Source organism: Rhineura floridana, chromosome 2 (genome assembly GCF_030035675.1).
Source record: "Rhineura floridana isolate rRhiFlo1 chromosome 2, rRhiFlo1.hap2, whole genome shotgun sequence".
Lineage (NCBI taxonomy): Eukaryota > Metazoa > Chordata > Lepidosauria > Squamata > Rhineuridae > Rhineura > Rhineura floridana.
In genome coordinates this window covers 1706061-1730236 of record NC_084481.1, presented here as the reverse complement: position 1 = coordinate 1730236, position 24176 = coordinate 1706061, and the positions used below count along the sequence as shown (strand labels likewise).

The 24176-nt window shown below is 42.2% G+C and overlaps 1 protein-coding gene across 1 annotated transcript in view; it reads right to left on the bottom strand.

Moving 5' to 3' along the window:
- The window catches only part of COL4A1 (collagen type IV alpha 1 chain), a 200916-nt gene that overhangs the window by 104997 nt on the left and 71743 nt on the right, over nt 1-24176 (bottom strand). The window contains exons 10-18 of the mRNA XM_061607562.1: nt 22470-22532; nt 21065-21100; nt 18628-18669; nt 13501-13590; nt 9763-9798; nt 7635-7694; nt 6779-6823; nt 5075-5128; nt 2111-2152 (exon numbers count right to left, since the gene is read on the bottom strand). Of these exons, the coding sequence (XP_061463546.1) occupies nt 2111-2152; nt 5075-5128; nt 6779-6823; nt 7635-7694; nt 9763-9798; nt 13501-13590; nt 18628-18669; nt 21065-21100; nt 22470-22532 (468 nt within the window). The remainder of the gene's footprint in view (nt 1-2110; nt 2153-5074; nt 5129-6778; nt 6824-7634; nt 7695-9762; nt 9799-13500; nt 13591-18627; nt 18670-21064; nt 21101-22469; nt 22533-24176) is intronic.

Here is a 24176-nt window from a genome sequence, read left to right as displayed (position 1 = left end):
CCCCCACCCCTGTGTTAAACAGACTGAGGACTGTATATATTTTTAGTCTAGTGATTCTTGATAATATTATACATATTACATTTTTTGCAAAAATATAATGCAATATTATACTCATTACCACCAAACTAAAAACTGGAGAAGCACTAAGACTGTTTCTTTAAATCTAACTCTAGTTTGCAGTTTACTTCCTGTTTGTCTCCTTCAGGAAAATGTGGCTTTTCATGCCCTCTGTGTTCCTGGAAGTTTGTTGGGAACGGCTCTAAAGCCATGAGTACATACTATCTCAAGTCCCATGTAAACCCACACTACAATATTCTTTTCAAAATGATTATTTTGAATTGTTATTAATTATCCTTGCTTTATAATGGTAGAATCACAGCAGAAGGGTTTGAAGTAGCAAATCAGATGTTTCAAGGGATATCAACTAGAAACTAGGGGTGTGCACAGAAGACAAGGTTTGCTTCATATCTGGCTTCAGCACTTCTGATAATGGGTCACTTCGTCTCAGACTGCTTCAGACGTGACCCACTTTGCTTTGAATCTGAAGGAGAGCCTTGGGGTAAAAACACACTCACTGGCCTGCTGGTTCCACCTCTCTCTTCCAAGTTCGACCTCTCTCTTCTGAAAACGGGGGCATATGACACTAGTCAAACCCCACCCCTTTTTATTGTAAAAGCTGGTAGGGTCGCCTTGAATGCATTTTTAAAAAAATTGCTTCAAAGAGATTTTGCAACTGATTGGCAGATCAACTCGTTCCCCCTCCAGTCAATGGAACTGGCCAATGGAAACGCTTTGCTGTAGGTGACTGGTGCGTTCACAGCCTTGCTTTGGAAATCTAAGGCTCTGCATATCTCATCATTGACTACCATGAGGAATGGCAGGTGAGGGAAAGGCTTCCTCTCTGCATAGGGCTTTGGGGGCAAAAGGGTCCTTGTGGTGGATGGGTTTTCCACTGACCTCTCCCGCCAGCTGTAGGCTTTCTTTGATCTTTTTACAAACAAATCGTGATGACCTCCATTGACTTGCACAGGATGGGAAAAGCCTGCACTCTTGAAAATGACTAACAAAGAATGGCCACCCTCCAAGAAGCCTTGGCAGTTAGGACAATGGCCCTTGGTGGAGAGTGGGCTTCTTTCCACCAACCATTTGACTCCATCATTTTGCATAGGGGTCAAGAAAGTCTGAATCTCCATAAATGGCTGGCCTTTCTCCTGTTAAGAACCCTTGGAGATACAGGGTGCCTGGCAGGGTTGGACATCCCTCCCCAACAGCAATTGGAAGGATACAGGTGTTTTTTTTCTCAATCCCATACAAATAACTGGATAAGAAGGCTGGTGGAAGAGGATATCTTACTCCCTATCAAGGACCACTGGCACTGGGGCACCAGCTTCCCTGATACACAGGAAATCTCTTACTGTGAATTGCTGTTTCCTGTCTTCCAGACCTTTGGGTTAGTTCCTCCACAACAGGAGAAAGGGGCTACCCTGCTGCAGTGTATTGGCCCTCCAGGCTTGCCATACCAGGAACTGCTGAGGCAGCTCCCAGGCTGTGTGCAGGTTTAGTTTCAGTTCTGCATTACAAGCAGCAGCATGCTGCACGGTTTAATCTCTCTATTCACTAACAGGCAAAAAACCCTTGCGGTTTAAGAACGTAAGAATGTTCTCCCTTTCTCTTAAGAACGGGGAAATTGTCTTGCATTAGTCGTTCCACTAGCACAAGGATTTAGTTGAATACTCCCCTAAATTTACCATATATAAGGAACGGTCACATTTTGATCACATTAAAAATAGGAACTATCTCAGCTGGATCAAAATCTTTACACACTCCCTTTCTCAAGATTTAATTTAAAACATGTACTGTGCTTTTCACAGTGGAAAGGCCATAGCTTAGTGGTTGAACAAACCTCTACATACAGCTTTGTAAACAGTACTTGACAGGTTCAGTCCCTGGGGTCTCCCAGGATCAGGTAGCAGCTGATGGGAACGATGCCTGCCTGGGCTAGCTGGACAAATGGTCTGATCTGGTATATAAGGCATCTAAGCCAACTTCCTATGTTCCATGTGATGTGCTTGAAACAGACATTTCATTAAACACTAAGTTTCATACTTACTATTCCTGGAGCTCCTGGGGAACCTGGTACACCCTTATCTCCCTGAAAAAAAAGAAGTAATTTACATTTTAAAAATGACTAAAGTCAGGCATTGCTATTATTACTGTGAATGGCTAAAATATAACTATCATGCACAGGGGCCAAGAAGTGAGAGTGCATGCCAGTCATATTCCACAGCAGCAGAACGTAGCGGCCAGTGTGATAGGGAGCAAATGTGGTGCTCCCATTGGTGCATCTGCACAGCCCTGCCTCACCCCACTCCTGTCTAGGTAAGCTGCCGATAATATGGTTCCGCCCCATCACACCAGCTACTACCGGCAGCAGTGCATTATTAGCTCCCTGTAGTCATTTTGCATGCATGAAAGCCTCCAACATCCTACCCTCTGGATGCTTGGCTTATATACTGGCATGCACAGAACGACAATTACTTTTCCAGGATGAGCAGTACAGTGCAGTTCAGATTATGGAACATGAATATAGATTCTGGCTCTAAATTCAAGCACAGATTATCATTGTACTGCCCTTTAAGTCTATGGAAACCCCATATTACTAGCAAGATATAGTCAATGACTTAGCTCAACACACAAAAAATCTGTGGTGCTTGAGTTGCATCTGTTATGCCAAGCTGTAGTTGCATCCAAGCAGTTTCCAGTTCTTCCATATAAAAGCACAGCTTAAAAATAAACTGCAGCAACTTTTCTACATATTCGGTGTGTATTGTAGGCTTTTTATAATTATATATTATATTTTGCAAGAAAAGAACTATTTAAAGTAGTGCTGGGTGAACTCGACCCCTGATTTTTCTCCAAACCAAAATTAAGAGCTTAATTTCCAACCCAATTTTGATGTTCAGAAGTTGCCTACCAGAATCTCACACTGCACCACTCCCCCATCCTTTTAAAGATTATGCAAACAATCTCCCCTCTTCTCCCCCTGCATGCTGTTCTCGGGTTCTCTTGACCCTGTGGAGGAGATTTGGGGAGGGCCCAGGGCACATGGGGGAAGGAGAAAGGGGCGAGTTCCACTGTGGTGGTGGGAATCCTTGCTCTGGCTTCTGCTAGCACAACAGTTTAGCTGAATATGGCCCTTAGTAGCCAGTCAAGACAGGACTAGTGCTACTCATGGCCCAGAGGAGATGTAGTTCTCCCATGAACAACAGAGAGGGAGAGAACACGACAGACATTTCTCTTTCCCATTCCCCATGTGCTACTGCAGCGCTCATCACTCACCAGTAAGTCTTGATGGCAAGAATGTGGAAAGGGCCACATGCCTGGCCAGAACAACCCTTCCTAGGTGTTCCTATTTTCTTCTTTGGATACTGCAGGATCTTGACTATGGGCTCACTTGCTTGGATTACTTGGCTGCTAGACTACTCTGACTGCCCTTTTGAAGACTGATTTCCAACCCTTTATGCAAGATTGAGTTTTTAAAGGATCTTCTCTGTCTGTTTCTTTCACCGCTACCCCCTCTTCCCTTGGCCTTCATGGTTCTCCCATAATCAGTCTTTGGTCCAAAGGTTCTTTTTTCTTTTTTTCCTACTTTGTAGGTTTGGAAGAGAAAAATAGTCAAACTTGGCATGACAGAACTTGGTGCATGCTTCTCATCAGATTTGGTGGTATAGTTTATTTTCCTAATGTCTTGTATCAATGTGTGTCATGAACTTCATTGCTAAGGCTACAATCTTAACCTCATCTACTCAGAAATAAACCCTATTGAATTCAATGGGACTTACAAATAAACGTGGTTTGAACCTGGGTTTCTTTGACAGCTAGTAACTTTGGTCCCTTTTCTTTTCTGTGGGGGCTGGGTAAAAGTCAGACTCAGAAGAATTAAAATGGATCCTCTTGCATTTGTATTATTTTTAGATGGTATCCTCCCAAACCACTATCAGATCACATATCACATCTCTCTCCATGAATTGAACTGTAAAAATTGCATAGCCAGGACTTTCTAGTGCCACCATGACACTAAAGATGAAATCCAAGGCCGTGCCAACAACCACCAGATTTGCGGTTTTTACTATACAGCCTAAAAACTCCAATGTAACCTTTGATTTTTATTCTGTTTTGCTTCTACTTGATCTGATTTTTAGCCAGGCCCCATGGAAAAGTGTGTGTGCATGTGTGTGTGTGTGTGTACACTTTATCCATGTAGGAGGGAGACTTGGGGAGGTGCCCATGGCAATGCCCTAGAATTGCAAATGTGTCCAAGGGCCAAAAGGGTTGGTGACCCCTGCTCTAGATCAAGCCTCAGCACCCAGTTAATAATCCCATAAAATAAAATCCTATACTATCCAGGTTGCTACGTGCGCTTTTTGGACTTTGACCTCTGCTTTGCATGGCCTTGTTTATTCAAACTTATCCACCGCTGCATCTGTCCTTGTTTCATCAGAACCTGACCTGACTCTGCTTCTTGGCACCAGCATTATCTATTTATTTAAATTATTTATTATTTGATTTATATTCCGCCCTTCCTCCCAGCAGGAACCCAGGGCAGCAAACAAAAGCACTAAAAACACTTTAAAACATCGTGAAAACAGACATTAAAAAAAAAATTAAAGCTTTGAGGACATCTTTTAAAAAACAACAATTATATAATCTGGTATCCCTGGATTCATCACAAGTTCTCACTTGGCTAGAACTCTGTACCCCAGCTGGGACCACTTCCTGGGACAGAACATCTCCCACCCCTTCCCAGAAAGCGGTGTCCAGAGGACCATATGAAATTAGGCTCAAGGTTACAGATTCCCCAACACTGCTTTATGTTAGGGATTGCGGGCTGGGAAGTCAGGAATTCTTCCCTGGCTTAGATTTTAATCCAAGTCCAAAGAAGTTTGGGGCTTGTAAAGCTTACCTCTTTTGAGATAAACTCTGGGAGCTCCTCAGAATTGCATCTGAGGCCAAGCTCATCAAGCTGTACCAACACCAATAATAAAAAGGTACATTTTCAAATGGATCTACTTACTTTAGGGCCATTTGTTCCTGGTAGTCCTGGAAATCCTGGGGAGCCAGATTCTCCCTACATGTAGCATTAAAAGAAAAAGCCATGCTGTATAAAACTATAAGTTTATAACGGATTACTTGGATCCATACCAATCGGGTTTCAGGACTGGTCACGGAACTGAAACAGCCTTGGTCGCTCTGGTAGATGATTTGAGGAGGGCATTAGATAGGGGAGAATTCTCCTTTCTTGTCCTCCTCGATCTCTCAGCGGCTTTTGATACTGTCGACCACAGTATCCTTTTACATCGCCTGGAGGGATTGGGAATTGGAGGTACTGTATTGCAGTGGTTCCATTCCTTCCTCTCCGATAGGTTTCAACAGGTAGCATTGGGGGAGGAGGTTTCAGAACCTTGGCCTCTCAATTGTGGTGTGCCACAGGGCTCTATCCTCTCTCCCATGCTATTTAACATTTATATGAAGCCGCTGGGGACAATCATTAGGAGATTTGGGCTGCAGTGTCACCAATATGCAGATGACACTCAGCTCTATCTCTCGTTTAAATCTTCGCCAGAGTCGGCCGTGGAGACCTTGTCCAAGTGCCTGGAATCCGTGAGTGGATGGATGGGAAGGAACAAGCTGAAGCTGAACCCTGATAAGATCGAGGTGCTGCTTGTGGGGGACAAAAGAAGGTTGGGAGAAGTTGACTTGAAGTTCAATGGGGTGAGTTTACCCCTGAAGGACCAGGTCCGCAGCCTTGGGGTTGTACTTGATTCCAGGCTGTCCATGGAGGCACAGATTTCGGCAGTAAGCCGGGCAGCCTAGTATCAACTACACCTCATACGAAGGCTGCAACCCTACCTTCCTGTTCATCAGCTCCCACTAGTAGTACATGCCCTGGTCACCTCTCATTTGGATTACTGTAATGCGCTCTACGTGGGGTTACCCTTGAAAACGGTCCGGAAACTACAACTTATACAAAATGCAGCGGCTCGACTACTTACGAATAGTCGCCGCCGGGATCACATCACACCAGTGTTGTTCGATCTACACTGGCTTCCAATTGTTTTCCGGGCCCAATTCAAGGTGTTGGTATTAACCTTTAAAGCCCTATACGGTCTCGGCCCAGTTTATCTCACGGAGCGCCTTCAACGCCACCAATTATGCCGCCCGACAAGATCAGCCACACAGGGCCTTCTCTCAATCCCGCCGACAAAAACAGCCAGATTGGCGGGTACTAGAGAGAGGGCATTCTCAGTGGCGGCCCCCACCCTCTGGAACTCCCTCCCACAAGATCTCTGGCATGCCTCTTCCCTAAATACATTTCGTAAAGCCTTAAAGACCTGGCTCTTTCAACAGGCCTTTGGGATTTCCAGGGAGGGTTAATTATTAGATTGAATTGCCTCCTATCCTGTTTTAATATCATTGGTTGCTGCTGTATTGTTTTTCTACTGTTTTTACATTGTATCATTGTATTTTATCTTATTGTGTTTTAACTGTTTGTACGTCGCCTAGAGTGGCCTCTGGCCAGATAGGCGACACAGAAATTAAATTTATTTATTATTAAGTAACTTCTTTCTTTTCCAACATGTCAACACTTGTTTTTGTAGCAATGACAATAAAAATTGGTTTCAAAAGTATCAAGTTTTAAGGCCAGTGTTACCAGAGACAAATCTTTTTAGAAGTATGTAAAACCAATGTAATATTGAAGATAAAGTGAAATACATACACTTCTTCCCTTCTCTCCATCTTCTCCATCCTTCCCAGGCCTTCCCTGAGAAATAAATAGTCTCACTTTATTCAGTCAACTCAACGCAGACTTTTCTACTACAATAGAAAATGTTAAGACTGCAAAATAAGTGGTGTGTGAGCTTTTCTACCTTGCCTCCAAAAGCATTCTGGTTTTCATAGCTTTCTCAGAGAATACTAGGAAAAGCTTGGAAAAAACAAGTGCTTGGGGGATTATCAGAGGCTCTTCTGAGGATAGAAGAGTGTTTCTGTTGTATTCAGAATCTGGTGCAGAATCTCAGTGTCTGAGATACTTCATAAGGCCAGGAATAAAGTTTGATTTAAACTTCTTAAAAAGAACCTAAGAAAAGCTGTTCCAGCAAATAAATACTTAACATGTTAACAAACCATCACACACCCTGAGGATACTATGCTGAAACAATCATTTATGGGTCAGTCTAGTTCTAGTAAAATTCACAATTGTTTAAATTAAATAAATTTTATCATCTTTACTTGATTGATTCATATGTTAAATGTAATTGAATCCTTTCGACATCAAAACTAAAACACACAACAAGTCACCACCATCACCCAAACCAGAAACTGGATAGTAATGTTCAAGTTTAACCCAATTCATAGTAAAAGTAATAGGAAAATTTCAGACAATAAATACACTCATCTCTTTTTGGAATGACAAACTATTTCAATAAAAAACCAGCTACTCCCATAAAATTCCCTCAGTAGAAATACTACTTTCAGGTTTACATCTCTCTGAGATTACTGCTATGTTTAATAGTAATCTTTGAATGGCTGGATATGCAAAAGCAAACTGATAAGTAAATATTTTGCATACATACCTGCGGACCAGGTTTTCCAAGTTCACCTTTCTCTCCTTTCCTGCTTAGGCCTGGTGACCCCTTTAAAAATGTCATTATTTTATGTCACTGAAGTTCAATTGCAAATTTACCGTTTGAATATTAGCTCTAAGGACACAATACAGAAATACAGCAGATGCATAGCTATATATTATGACGGAAGATAAAATGCCACAACAAAAATGTCACACAATACCCTGCCAGTGCATTGGTGAAAATACTCTGGTAGAATAGTTTAAACCAGGCACAGTCATGGGTGACACAGAAGTGACACAGAGGAGGGACACACTTGCACCATACCCTACACGAATTATATTTTAATACATTAATTGAATTATGCATATTTAGTTTCTGCTTTTATGTTGGTTGGGATATGTGTTTAGCCTTATGAGATTGCTCTCCCTCCTGTTGTGGTTGTATGGAATAGCTATAGTTGGAACTGGAGCCATGAGGGATAAACACCTGCTACCCTGTTGACTGTCAAACTACTGTGTGAGGCACAGGAGCCCTGCTGCGATGTGTATCTGGCAACCCCACAGGTGTCTTTCTATTTCAGCATCTCTTCCATTCCAGATGCTGTTCAACTTTGCCACACATCTCGTTTCTTTTCTGCTAGCGCATGACAGAGAAGGATCCCTTTCCCACCGCTTAGTTTGATCTTCAGCTTCAACTGCCCTAAGGACAGGACCCAAGTAAGGCGCTTGGTGCTATGAGGTCCAGGGGCATCTCCTCTCTCTCTGCACAATCAGGTACCCTGTGTGCTGAAGGGCAGGCCTTTCAGGAGGCACAAGGAGAGGAGTGCTACTGCTATGGTGTATCAGGCAGTTCCTTTGCAGGGGAGGGATGTTGAGGGGAGGGGTAGTCCTGCTAGGATGCTTTATTAGGCAAAAACTGAGGGTGGGATTAGTCTCATGGGTCTCCAGAGAAAGGGGTCGTTCCAAAATTCTACTTGATCCATGCAGGAGCCAGGCTATTGGGCCATGCAGATTTCCTATTCATTGGCTCAGCTGTGCCTGGATGTGGGAGCCTATTTTTCTTTAGAATTGTGGAGTTGTACTCTGGATTGAATCTTGATGCCTACTGCACTTATAACATGAGCTGTTCCAACCAATCTGGGCTCCTCCTGCAGACCCTGTGATCCTGGTGTGGCTGGCCAGGCCTTGAGACAGCGGGGCAGGAGGAGGACGTCTTGGTTTCCTGTCTGCTGCTGTGGCTGAGGGTGAGGAAGTGCTCTGTGATATTTGTAGTGTGGGTTAGGGTCCCAGGACAGCAGCTCCCTTTCTTTTATCGTTGGCAGGGTTGTTTTTGCCAAGTGTGCTAGAGGTATACGAGGCCAGACTCCTCCATACCCCCTGGTAGAGCTCAAATTCGCATCTCCTGCTTTCTAATTGTGTGCCCTATGCAGTGAACCAATGGAGACTGCTGCTGTCTGTATGTGTCTCGTTTCCTTCCTTGTGTGTCCTGACTCTTTCCTTTCACTGCATGACAAAAGTATTTTCTTCCCTTGATGTGTCTTGAATCCTTGTTCTGAGGAGCACTGTATTTGGCTCCCTTCTGTAGGCCTTCTGTCACAGGAGCTCTTTGCTTGCTGTGTTGAATGATCTCCCCTTTCTTCCCTTTGGGCACTGTGCTCAAAAACCATGGTTGAGAGCAGTATAAAGAGACCCAAAGTCCTACCTGTAGGAATGTCTGATGACTTAGTGGGGTTGTTTCTGCCTGTGCCACAGGAGCTCATTGAGTGGGGGCACCATAATGCCATGTGTGCTGTCATGCAGGTACTGCTGAGTCTATTGCAGGGAAGTATGACCTTCTTGTCGCAAGCTCATTGGCTCCTTCCATGTGTGGGTGGCATGTAGGCAGCACTGCCAGAACAGTCCTTGACTGCAGGGTATTGGTGGTGTTTTCAAGTGTGACTGCTGTTAATGTGCCATTTTGGAATTTCTGAGTGGTGTGGTCTCCCCGCCCCTCCTAGACTGAGCATGTACAGAATAAGCAGTTGTGTGCCAGCATGATTATATGATTGCTCATTAAGTCACTAAAATAAATTCCTCAAGATCTGTTCACTATTGCCTCTTAAATAAATCAAAATATTGAACAGATTTAAACTTACTGGAAAGCCAGGGTCACCCTTGTCACCAGAATCACCCTATTGGAATGATACAACAGAGCAGATTAATATAACAAAGCCTCACTTCAGCCTTCAAAATGCATGTTTTAGATGCCCATTGTCTTCAATTTCAAACACATTAATTTTTTCAAGGCTCCCCAACATCTTGCAAATGTTAATTACTAATGGTACCACTATCCTGTGCAACCCCCCTCTAGGATGCACACAACATGGTGAGGGGATTTGAGAGTGTCGAAGAAGCTGAGAGCAATGCCGTCCGGAGTCTAGACCAAGAGGCTAGACTCCTAGCAGGGGCACCCAATGCAGAATGGTCAAAGCTGAGACACCAGACTAAGATGCATCCAAACTCAGAGGAAGGCAATGGTAAGCCGCCTCTGAATACCTCTTACCACGAAAATGCAGAAGAAGAGGAATAGGAAAGACTTTACACAGAAGTACAGGAAGAAATTGATCGCACACCAACACAAGATGTGCTGATAATCATGGGGGACTGGCATGCAAAAGTAGGGAGCAGAGAAGAACTAGGAATTGTGGGGAAATGGGGCTTAGGTGACAGAAACAAAGCAGGAGAGAGACTTATTGAATTCTGTGAAGCCAATAGTTTGTTTCTTGCAAACACATTTTTTTAGCAACCAAAAAGACGACTGTACACGAGGACATCACCAAATGATCAATATAGGAATCAAATTGATTATATAATTGATAGCAGAAGATGGAGAAGTTTCATACTTTCTCCAAAAACAAGACCAGGAGCAGACTGCGGTACAGATCATGAACTGGTCGTATCGAAAACCAGAGTAAAGCTAAAGAAGACCAACAAAGCAATCATAACACCAAAATACAATTTAAATAACATCCCAGAAGCATATAAAGATCAAATAAGGAACAGGTTTGAGGCTTTAAACTTAGTTGACAGAGAACCAGAAGAACTGTGGACTGAAGTCAGAGACATTATCAGGGAAGAATGCAAACAGACAATACCTCTCGTTAAAAAGAGAGAAAGACTTTAATGGACGACTGAAGAAACTCTTAAAATGGTTAAAGAGAGAAGGAAAGCAAAATCAAAAGGAGATAGAAACACAGTCAGAACCCTAAATGCAACAATACAGCGACTAGTACTTCGGGACAAAGAGAACTATTACAATAGTTATTGTGTAGAAATAGAAGAGGACAACAAAATGGGAAGAACAAGAGCCCTGTTCCAAAAGATTAGAGAAATGAAAGGGAAATTTAAACCACAACTAGGGAAGCTGAATAATCAACAGGGGAACACACTGACTCACCAGGATAAAATAAAAGGAAGATGGAAGCAAAACACTGAAGAATTATATATAAAGAGATGCAAGGATGACAGATTCATTCACGGAGGAACCATATGAAGAAGAACCAGAACCTTTAGAATGTGAGGTGAAAGCTGCTCTTAAAATACTTATAAGAAACAAATCATCAGGAACAGATGGCATACCAATAGAATTGCTACAGTCTACTGAGACTATATCTGTCCAAATTTTGACAAACATTTGTCAACAAATATGGAAAACTAAACAGTGCCCCCCAGACTGGAAGTGTTCAATATACATCCCAATTCCAAAGAAAGGGGATCCCAGGGAATGCAGTAATTATCGAACTATTGCCTTAATATCCCATGCAAGTAAAGTAATGCTCCAGATTCTACAACAAAGGCTCTTACCATAGATGGAACGAGAAGTGCCAGATGTCCAAGCTGGATTTAGAAAGGGAAGAGGTACCAGAGATCATATCACAAACATATATTGGATAGTGGAACGGACCAAGGAATTTCAGAGGAAAATCACCCTGTACTTTATAGATTACAGCAAAGCCTTTGACTGTATAGATCATGAAAAACTATGGAAAGCTGTAAAAGAAATGGGGGTGCCACAGCATCTGATTGTCCTGATGAGCAACTTATACTCTGGACAAGAGGCTACTGTAAGGACAGAATATGGAGAAACTGATCGGTTCCCCCTCAGAAAAGGTGTAAAACAGGGGTGTATTTTATCACCCTATTTGTTTAATCTATATGCAGAACATACCATACAGAAAGCAGGATTGGACCAAGATGAAGGAGGTGTGAAAACTGGATGGAGAAATATCAATAATTTAAGATAGGCAGACGATACCATACTACTAGCAGAAACCAGTAATGATTTCAAATGAATGCTGATGAAAGTTAAAGAGGAAAGCAATAAAGCAGGACTACAGCTGATTGTCAAGAAGACTAAAGTAATGACAACAGAAGATTTATGTAACTTTAAAGTAGACAACGAGGACATTGAACTTGTCAAGGATTATCAATACCTTGGCACAATCATTAACCAAAATGGAGACAATACAGAATTCAGAAGAAGGCTAGGACTGGGGAGGGCAGCTGTGAGAGAACTAGAAAAGGTCCTCAAATGCAAAGATGTATCACTGAACACTAATGTCAGGATCATTCAGACTGTGGTATTTCTGATCTCTATGTATGGATGTGAAAGTTGGATGGTGAAAAAAGTGAAAAAGAGAAAAATCAACTCATTTGAAATGTGGTTTTGGAGGAGAGCTTTGCGCATACCATGGACTGCAAAAAAGACAAATAATTGGGTGTTAGAACAAATTAAACCAGAACTGTCACTAGAAGCTAAAATGATGAAACTGAGGTTATCATACTTTGGACACATCATGAGAAGACATGATTCACTAGGAAAGACCATAATGCTGGGAAAAACAGAAGAGGGTAGTAAAAGAGGAAGGCCAAACAAGAGATGGATTGATTCCATAAAGGAAGCCAAAGCCCTGAACTTACAAGATCTGAACAGGTGGTTTATAACAGATGCTATTGGAGGTCGCTGATTCATAGGGTCATCATACATTATAATCAACTTGAAGGCATATAACAACAACAACAAATCCTGTCCAAAGATTTGTATTTTAAAAGCTCCAGATTCCCGAATATGATCTAAGCAAGAAGGTAGATCAGTGGAAGACTGGCTCACTGGAAATTGTAATCTGTGACCAGACAGCTTTCAGTGAACCAGGGGTGGGGAACCTTTTTGCTCTGTGGGCCAGATCCTTATTAGATTCTAATCTCACAGGTCCGATTTAACAGGTGAATGGGACCGACCACCCATCATTCATCTAATGTCACCATTGTATCAGGTGACTGAGCACTGTGACATCCTGAAGTTGATACTTCAAAGCACCATACAGGGCTTGCACAATGTCATCAGCTGACGGGCAACAGAGCAGATGTCTGCTCTTCTTTGCTGATGCACAATCCTGAGTGTACTTTAAGGCTCCCAATTGCGCATTGGCAGCTGCATCTCTACCCGTCCAACTCCTGATGTCACATATCAGAGGTGAGTGGGTGTGGTTTCAGGGGCCTCATATGCCAAATCTGAATCTCTGGTGAGCTAACTTTGTGATCCACAGGAATGCTCACCAATGCAGAGAGTCCATGCTGTCACATTTAATTTGGCTCTCTGTGCACCAGCTACCTGACCTCACATACACCATGGCTAATGAGAAGGTGGAAGTGGAACAAAGAATGAACACTTGTTCCAAAGCGAATAATTTACTTACGAAAGAAAGAAAAACAAACAGAAAAGTGATGGATTTCACACTACTGATTTATACTTTTATTTTCTCATTAATCCCTATCACAACAGATAGCTCTGGGAAATAATGTGATATATCGAAGAATAAAAGGCAAGCACTTACTTTGTCTCCACGTATGATTATGACCCCTTTCTCTTCCTGTCGTGGAGCAGGTCCTTCGCGACCTGGAGGGCCCATAACGCCCCGTTCACCCTATAGTTGCCCCCCCAAAAGCAAGCATGAAAGAAATATTACCATCTACTTAGCTAGAAGAAGAAAACTCTGTTTCCCTTCCACTCCCTCCAAATATTGTGGGTTTTTTTTAGTTCATTATTATTAAGCAAGACAGCCAGTGTGGCGTAGTGGTTAAGGTGTTGGACTACGACCTGGGAGACCAGGGTTCGAATCCCCACACAGCCATGAAGCTCAGTGGGTGACCTTGGGCCAGGAACTGCCTCTCAGCCTCGGAGGGAGGCAATGGGAAACCACCTCTGAATACCGCTTACCGTGAAAACTCTATTCATTGGGTCACCATAAGTCGGAATTGACTTGAAGGCAGGCCATGTCATTTTCATTATTAAGCAAATTTGGAGATATTAATAATATTAAGGTAATATTCAGTTTATCCCATCCTGAAACATGTAAGTGATCCAAGAGAATTTGATCTTTTAGGAGAGAGATAAATAGCATAGATTCCCAGAAACAAGAAACTTTTACTTTCCCTCGCCTTTTGAAAGAAGCATTTACCAGCTTTCCATGGGCAGTGCCCTAGCTTGCTCGGGAGGAGGACTCCCAGTGGCCTCTGCGAGAAGCTCTTTGCATTGTAGCTTGGAGAACTGAAGCAGCAGCAATTTCTCCCCTTCTTCAAACTTCATCACAAATGTGATTGCCAGAGGGCTCAAGGGAGAGGAAGAATCTTCTCTCATTTGCAGAGAGGTTTGGGTAAGATCATGGAACAGCAGACATCTCTGTCACTGCTTCTAATCTTATTATTTATTTATTTATATCCTGCCCTTCCTTCCAGCAGGAGCCCAGGGCAGCAAACAAAAGCGCTAAAAACACTTTAAAACATCATGAAAACAGACTTTAAATTAAAACAAAACATCTTTAAAAACATTTTTTTTAAAGCTTTCAAGACATCTTTTTTATAAAAGGGTTAAAAACATATTAAAAAGCAATTCTAACACAGACACAGACTGGGATAAGGCTTGTTAACTTAAAAGGCTTGTTGAAAGAGGAAGGTCTTCAAAAGGCGCCGAAAAGATAACAGAGATGGCACCTGTCTAATATTTAAGGGGAGGGAATTCCACAAGGTAGGTGACATTTCCTATGTTGTGCAGAACGGACCTCCTGATAAGATGGTAAGATCGACTGGGTATATAAGGAATAGGACGGTCTTTCAGGTATCCTGGTCCTAAGCTGTATAGGGCTTTATACACCAAAACTAGAACCTTGAACTTGGCCGAGTAGCAAATGGGCAGCCAGTGCAATTCTTTCATCAGTGGGTTGACATGTTGGCGATACCCTGCCCCAGTGAGCAGTCTCGCCGCCACATTTAGCACCAGCTGCAGCTTCTGGACCAACATCAAGGGCAACCCCACAGACAGCACATTACAGTAATCCAGCCTGGAGGTTACCAGTGCATGGACAACAGTGGTCAGGCTATCCCGGTCTAGAAACGGCCACAGTTGTCTTACTAGCTGAAGCTGGAAAAAGGCACTCCTAGCCACGTAGGTCACCTGGTCCTCTAGCGACAAAGATGGATCCAGGAGCACCCCCTGACTACGAACCTGCTCTTTCAGAGGGAGTACGACCCCATCCAAAGCAGGCAACTGACCAATTATCTGAACTTGGGAACCACCAACCCACAGCACCTCCATCTTGCTAGGATTCAGACTCAGTTTATTGGCCTTCATTCAGCCCAACACTGAGCGCAGGCAGCGGTCCAGGGCTTGCACGGCCTCTCCCGATTCAGATGTTACAGAGAAACAGAGCTGGGTATCATCAGCGTACTACTGACATCCTCCCCCAAATCTCCTGATGACTACTCCCAAGGGCTTCATATAGATGTTAAACAACATGGGGGACAAGATAGTACCCTGTAGTACCCAACAGCACAACTGCCAGGGGGCGGAAAGACAATCACCCAATGCTATTCTCTGAAAATAACCCTGGAGATAGGATCAGAACCATTGTAAAACAGTGCCTCCAATACCCATCTCATCAAGTCAGCCCAGGATACCATGGTCAAAAGCCACTGAGAGATCAAGTAAGAGTAACAGGGTCGCACTCCCTGTCCTCCCAATAAATGTCATCCATCAGGGCGACCAAGGCCAATTCAGTCCCATAACCAGGCCTGAACCCAGACTGGAATGGGTCAAGATAATCTGTTTCATCCAAGAGTACTTGCAATTGCTGTGCCACAACCCTCTCAATCAGTTTCCCTAAGAAGGGGGTATTTGCAACCGGTTGATAATTGTCGCAGGCCAATGGGTCCAGGGTGGGCTTTTTCAGGAGTAGACAGATCACCACCTCTTTCAAGGCAGCTGGAACGACTCCCTCCCGCAATGATGCATTGACCACACCCTGGATCCACTTGGTCAGACCCCCTTAGCAAGCTTTAATAAGCCAAGAAGGGCAAGGGTCGAGAGGACATGTTGCTGGCTGTATCATCGCAATCATCTTGTTTACATCATCAGGCTGCATCAACTGAAACCGTTTCCTAGAATTTGCAGCAGACATTGCACTGGACATCTCATTGGGGACTACAGTAGATGTGGATGGGGCATCAAGACTGCTATGGAGGCAAGCAACTTTACCCGCAAAGTGCCTTGCAAACAATTCACTCTTGTTCAATCTTAATCCAAACCTCTGCATAAGTGAGACGAAACTGTGTCTTTTTCAAGCTCAATGGCTTCAGAAGCAGAATTTCTTCACTCTTGTGCAGCAGCTTGGAAAAGGGAAGAAACAGCAGCAGAGACTCCATACCACAGGGCAGATAAGAGAAAGCCCTTTTGGGTCTTTCCCCAAAACCCTCTGTAGAGGACTGGTGTTTCAAGACCCACATCAATCATCACATGGCCTTGGGCAACTTACTGTTTCTCTGTGAGAAGAGGGTCTTGGTGGAGTAAGGGTACAGCTAAGGGTCAGCTTTCTACAGTAAGGGTTTTGGAGGACATCACCTACACTCTCTGCACAGAGAGTAGGAAGCAGGCAGGGACAAATATCCATTTTTGATTCAAAGTATCAGCCGTAGACTTTAGGACTTGTTAGTTCACATTTACGTGAAAATATAAAATTACCATTCTAATCTCTCAGAAGAATTAGTGTGAGATTGGAGCAGATAGATTGGAGCCCTTTACGGTTTCGGCCCAGTTTATCTGAAGGAGCGCCTCCAGCATCACCAAATATGCCGCCCGATGAGATCAGCCTCACAAGACCTTCTCTCGGTCCTGCCAGTGAAAACAGCTAGGCTGGTGCGGACCAGAGAGAGGGCATTCTCGATTGTGGCCCCCACCCTCTGGAACTCTTTGCCCTATGACCTCCGCCATGCCCCCTCCCTACCAAGTTTCCGCTGAGCCTTGAAAACCTGGTTATTCAGGCGGGCTTATAGGATTCTTGGGGCAGACTAGTTTTTATCTTGTTGCAGTTTGTGGGTGGTTTTAGATTAATTACAGTTGATGTTTTTGCTTATATGTTGTATTTTATATGTTGTATTTTATCCTATTATGTACACCGCCTAGAGTGGCCGTTAATTCGGCCAGATAGGTGGCTTAGAAATAAAATTTTATTATTATTATTATTATTATAGGACTGATGAGGGAAGAGAAAGATGTTTACCAGTCCATAGCAAGTTGTCAGTTTGTGACTGTTTGCTGCATAATGCCATATTGCAGCATTAGTTTATTGATTTGATTTAAAAAGCAACCTGAGATGATAGCATTCAGGCATAGATGGTGGATATATACAGCAAGACCCCATCTGCACTATAAATTTAAGATAGTACCATACCACTTTAAGCAGTCATGACTTCCCCCCAAAGAATCCTGGGAACTGTAGCATGGAAAAGGTGCACAGGACTACAATTTTCAGTGCCTGCTCAAAACGTTTCTGTTTAGGCAAGCCTATCCAGACACATAGATGTTGATGTGTTTTAATCTCTTTTTTAGTTTACGCTGTTTTAAATTGTTTTTAATTACTTGTTTTTAACTGTTTTTATTGATAATTGTAATGTTTCTTGTAAACTGCTCAGAGGATTTTTTTTTTTACAATCAAGCAGTATAATATATTTTGATGGAATAATAAATAAAATAAAAATTCTCACAGCGATTTAACAGTTAATTCCTCTTCCCAGGGAACTCTGGGAATTGTAGCTCTGTGAGGGAAACGTGGGTCTCGTAACAACTCACAGTACCCTTAACAAACTGCAATTCCCCGCATTCTCTGGAGGAGCCCATAACTATTTAAAGTGGTATTATAAAGCTTTAAATGTATACTGCTGATGGGACCTGAGAGAAATACATCTGGATGGTAGCTCATATTGGAAGGGAAATGGCAGTCAATGGGTTAATGTAAATCTCAGATAAAAAAAACCAGATCTAATATATTTGAAGCTTGCAGTTGATCTGTAGATTAGCTAAAAACCACAGTTAATACTTATGAATTCCAGAACTTCACTAAGCCACTTCAATTTATTTGGAAAATGGTTAAATGAACCACATGCTAAAAGAGGATAGCAGAGTTGGCATACTGGGTCAGGGCAAAAATGCACACAACTCAACATTTTTCTGACAAGTGCCAGAAAAATGCTGCAGGGAAGTTCACCAGAAGGGAAGGACAGTGATACCTGCCCACTGTTAGAACATCTTCGTCATCTGGTGTCAGATGTTTTTGAACATGAACACTGAGTTTACCTCATAGATAGACCTGTCATATATGTGTGTGTCTACGCATGCACGGACATACCTGTGGCCCCCCCACGCCCTTAAAAATGCTTTTACACAAGTGGGCATCCTAACATCCTATAGCAATGGATTTTAGAGGTACCCAGCACATATTTATTATTTTCTTATATTTATAGTGAACCTTTCATTCATCAAGGAACTCAAGGCGGCATACATGTGATTCCTAGGTGGTCTCTCATCTAGGCCCTGACCAGACCCAGATCTGCTTAGTTTTAGCAAGGTGGTGGCCCAATGTGTCTTCCGACCATTCCCTAGGCCCAGGCTGATGACTTAAGAACAAACTTACCTTTTCACCTTTTGGTGCTTGATACCTCAAACCCATATGACCCTGATGACACAAAAAAGAGGCATTTTGTAATAAAATAAGTAAAATGAATTAAAATATATAAAAGGACCTCTTTACCCTGACAGCCAAAATATATATTTTAGGACTCACCCTATTCTTCCATTCATAAATTATTTTGCTTTAATGTTGCATTTTTACATTGTTATAATATTATTACATTGTTACAATATATATATTGTAACTTTATGATGAAGGGAGGATAAGAAATCTAATAAATAATAAAATCAAAAGTTAACAATATTTAAGAAGCCAGGAAATATTGGCTATTTTCTTCTTGTAGTAGCAGCTGCTGATATACAATTACCATGATGTACCTAATGATAAACTATGACTTCATAGCTAGCACTATGCCATACTAATGTCTTTCATTGGCTGTCTATATCTCTAGTAACCACTTCCTCACCAAAATTACTATACTGTAGTTGTTTCTGTAAGATTTTAAAGCAGGGGTGGTTGTTCTATGGCCCCCAAATACCGCTGAGAATTTGGCATCAAGAGTGGCACAATTCCCCATCATCAACAACCACACTGAGGGTCACATAGTGGAGTACCTGGCAGAGAGGGGGGGAAAGGACATGCTGAATGATGTTCAGTCCTATAAAATTGTCCTAAGATTGCCATTTGGGGCCTTGGATTCAAATCCCACCCCAAACATTGTGTGTGTGCACTCTTCCATATATGCCAGATGCACCTCTGTGGGGAGGATATTCTACGGCTTAGGGACTGCCACAGATTACTGGCATTATTATTATTATTAATTTATTTATACCAAAGGCCCTCAAGGCGGCTTACAAAGAAAAATAAACACAAGTATAAAAATACATCAATAAAAACAATACAATTTAAAAAAATTAAAATAAATAACAAATAACATTATTAAGAAAAAAATGTCCAGGAAAGAAACTCAGAATAAATTACACACATCCACCGCTGCCCTGCTTTGGAACTGAGACGGTACGGGTTTCCCCGGACATGACATTTTCAACCGGGCGGGAGAAAAAGGAACAGAGGCAAACATAGCTCTCCATCCAGGTTCTTTGACGCCAGGAGCACGGAGAAAAGGACGGAGAGTCCATGTGTTAGGGCAGGGCGCGCACATCTTCCTATGCCGGGGGCAAAGGAAGCGAGGTGTCCTCCCCACGGGTTTAGACGTTGGGGGTGCAGGCAGGGTGGAATTTTTCCCTAAGGTTTCTGCCTGGATAAGATAGCCTCAGCTATCTCAGTTAATAATTGTGTTACTATATTTGTTTTAATTTGTAGATTAATAATCTGTGTATTAATCGGTGTAGGTATTTTGTGATTTGGATTATACTTCACATTTTATTGTCAGTTGCCTTAAATTATTGTAAGAAATGGTAGAATATAAATTATATAAGTAATGAATGAAGTTTAGCACTTTAAATTCCAAGAACTATGATAGAAAATATTTAAATATATATTTAATTTGCCTATTGAAATCACTGGGATTTAACAATGTTTGACCATGGCTAGATTGTGTCCAAAGTCACTGAAGCATATACTGATTTCAACCCCAATAAATGTTTATTTTTTTAAATGAAATGGATCAATGTAGTGTTCTGTGAGAGCTTGAGGCTCCCAGGGGAAGCCTGGCAGTGTCCTGTCAAAAGGTAACAGTTTGACTCATGGATTTGAGGCAAGAATCCATAGCAAAGGTCCAAGGCTCCCAGAGTCCTGCTGAAACAGATATACAAGCTATTGTCTCTGCAAGCACCTAGATCCAACTGTAGTGTTGCAAGAACGGCCTCCCCAGAGGAGCTGGTTGGCTCTGAAATGGCCCTCAGCCTGTTTTACAATCTTTGGCTCTTAGGAGGCTGTGTTTCCCCTGAATGAGAGAAGAGTGATAGGGCTGTGTCCTTCAGCTAGGAATGCCCTGAAGAAGGTCCCAGAAGGTCTTCCTTCAAGGACAGAGCTGTAGCGTTATCTTCCTCAGAGTTCTTTGTTGCACAGTGCATAGTCCCCAGTCATAGATCATGACAATTAATGGTATAATTCACCATTATATGGTGTATGCATTATTACAATCAGCAAATTTTCTTTTGATACGTATGGTATTTAAAAGCCTCTAAAATACCAAGATTGTACCCAAATACAAACTTTAAGATACATTTCTACCTCTAGAGTCATCTGCTACCGAAGTTAGCATTTTAGTTGCTTAACTAATGCTATTTCAGGAAGCCAATTCACTGTAGCCAAGGACATTAGAAATCTAGTATATTGCTGCCCCTTCCTTCTCAACACAAGTGATTCAACATACCAATACACACACATTTACCGAAGGAAGTCAACTTCCCCAAAGGAAGCCAATATCTAGGAAAATACATTATAAATATTAGCATTATTGAGTGTGAAGTCTTACCTTTTCACCTTGGGGGCCAGGTGGCCCTGGAGCACCCTGCAAAGGACAATATTTTATTAATACTATGTGATATGCTTGTTTCAGGCTTCCAGTGGATAATTTTATAAATGGAATCTTCATTTCATAACGTTTCTTTCATTGAATTGACTCACTGAATTGTCTATCTTAAATGGAATTTGCACCGGACAGAATTGCCAGCTTTCATGGGACAAAAGTGCAGAGTCAGTTGTGCACTAGGGCAACAGAATTCATTACTTAGATTCATTCTTAAGTCAAAGCCCACAGAAGAAACTTCAATTTGGAGCAGATTCAATTTACATCTTTTTTCCTATTTTTATTCCCAACAGCTTTCATTAGATTCATTAGGTGGCTTACCATGTCTACAACACTAGTTTTTATATTCATGGTGCCCACAGGCTGCTTTAAAAATAAAATAAAATCTGAGCATGGAACTGACTCTTGTGCAATGGGGAAAACAGCAGGTATAGATATGGTTAAGCCAAATTGGAAGGCATTCTGTCTTAACTCATTGCCACATTTTCTCTAGATTCTCTCATCTTCAATGAGGAGAGAAAAACCCAACCGATGTTACAGCACTACGAAAACCAAAGAATGAATACAACACATTACAGCTGAAATTTTTAGTACATTTACTTGAAAAGAAGTCCCACTAAACTCAGTGGAACTGATATGCATATGATCGGACAAAAATTATATATTATGTGTCACATCTGCTTACACAAAACTGATTAAGGCACAGCATACACCTACAGTAAGTTCACTCAAATGTCTGGGCCACGTCTGGGTGTATAAAACCGAGTCAGATGGAAGCACTATCAATTGAATGTTCAGTACACTGCACTACAAATATTTGTCTCAGGTATCGGCCCGGGTTAGGCATTCATTATGCATGTAAGCCAAATGGAAAGAGAGGAATGGGAGACTCTGCTTCTGTCCCATGTGGAAGGTGAAAGGGGCACTGGTCCCTCTCAATGTGTTCAAGATATGCATATACTGCACACCTGAATAGGCTATAGAAATATGTATGAATCCAGAATGTTAGTTGTACCTAGGTCCCATTGAAATCAATGAAACGATTTAGTTTTAACTTGTCCCATTGATTTCAATTGGACTTAAGTTTAATAAACTGTTTGTGGGCTTCCCATAGGCCACTGTCCTCACTGTGGGAGGCTGTGTAGATCCAGAATTGGCCTCCACAGTCACTTACGGACCCACTGTTAAAGACCTTATCTTGGAAGACAATCTTACTCGAACACGAGTGATCACCAATGATCTCATAGAATCTTTGGGCAAATTTAGTTAAATAAATATTTGTACACATTTGTTATACATAGTGCTTGAATTATAAATAGCAATTCATTAAGAAGTGTAAGCTGACACTTACAGGACTACCGGGAGGTCCAGGTGGTCCAATAGGGCCTTCAATGCCTGGTACACCAGGTGATCCCTGTATACGACAAAACACATGAAACAGCATCACATCCATTTATCTATGTAACTGGCATTCTGTTGTTTTGTTGGATTCTAGCCTGATTCAAGGCCAAACTACACAAGTGACAACTTTTCTATTCTTTAAAAGCAGCTGAGGTGATTTGGATTGTGCCTCTGAGAGAGGGTTTGTTTACCCTTTTCTTCTGTGTTGTTTCCCTGGCTTAAAGTGACCCGCTCCCACAAAAAAAGAGAAAAAAGGCAACAAGACTGGTTTATGGTGTTACTTGTATTTTCTACTCTGCAGCTAGTAGAAGCTTCAGGGGCAATTTTCATCAGTGAAGCATTTGGGGGAAGACTACTACCCCCGTACCTCGGCCTCAATCTAAATTCATTGGGCTGATACAACTAAGTCATACTCAGAGTAGACCCATTGAAAACAATGGGATCAAATTTGTCAGAACCAACTTGAGTCCATGGATTTCAATGGGTCAACTGTGAATACGATTTAGCTGGATACTACTTCAACCCTTCCTCTCCTAGGAGCTTAGGGTGGGGTACATATAAGTAAAAAATACAAATTAAAACCTTGAAAACATCATACAAAATAATATCAGGAAAAATAATTTAAAATACAGAAGTCACAGTATAGCAGACAAAAAAAAACAGGTCAGCATCCATCCCCCACCATGACTGATTTTAAGGACAAAAATGATGTCATAAGATCTGTGGTCAGATCACCCACGCCATGTCTAATCTGTCTCTTAGAATCTAGGACAGAACAATGGACTGAAGATAAGAACATAAGAAGAGCCTGCTGGATCAGGCCAGTGGCCCATCTAGTCCAGCATCCTGTTCTCACAGTGGCCAACCAGGTGCCTGGGGGAAGCCCGAGTGCAAGAACACTCTCTCCTCCTGAGGCTTCCGGCAACTGGTTTTCAGAAGCATGCTGCCTCTGACTAGGGTGGCAGAGCACAGCCATCATGGCTAGTAGCCTTTGATAGCCCTGTCCTCCATGAATTTGTCTAATCTTTTTTTAAAGTCATCCAAGCTGGTGGCCATTACTGCATCTTGTGGGAGAAAATTCCATAGTTTAACTATGCGCTGAGTAAAGAAGTACTTCCTTTTGTCTGTCCTGAATCTTCCAACATTCAGCTTCTTTGAATGTCCACGAGTTCTAGTATTATGAGAGAGGGAGAAGAACTTTTCTCTATCCACTTTCTCAATGCCATGCATAATTTTATACACTTCTATCATGTCTCCTCTGACCCGCCTTTTCTCTAAACTAAAAAGCCCCAAATGCTGCAACCTTTCCTCGTAAGGGAGTCGCTCCATCCCCTTGATCATTCTGGTTGCCCTCTTCTGAACCTTTTCCAACTCTATAATATCCTTTTTGAGATGAGGCGACCAGAACTGTACACAGTATTCCAAATGCGGCCGCACCATAGATTTATACAACGGCATTATGATATCGGCTGTTTTATTTTCAATACCTTTCCTAATTATCGCTAGCATGGAATGACTTGTCTGTCAATGGCTCACACTTATTCTATGGGTCAATATTAAGGGACTGCAATAAGCCTTACTACGTGAGAAGATGAGAAAGGAACCCTGCTGGATCAGACCAAGGGTCTATTTTTACTTTTAAAGTCCTGCATAGCTT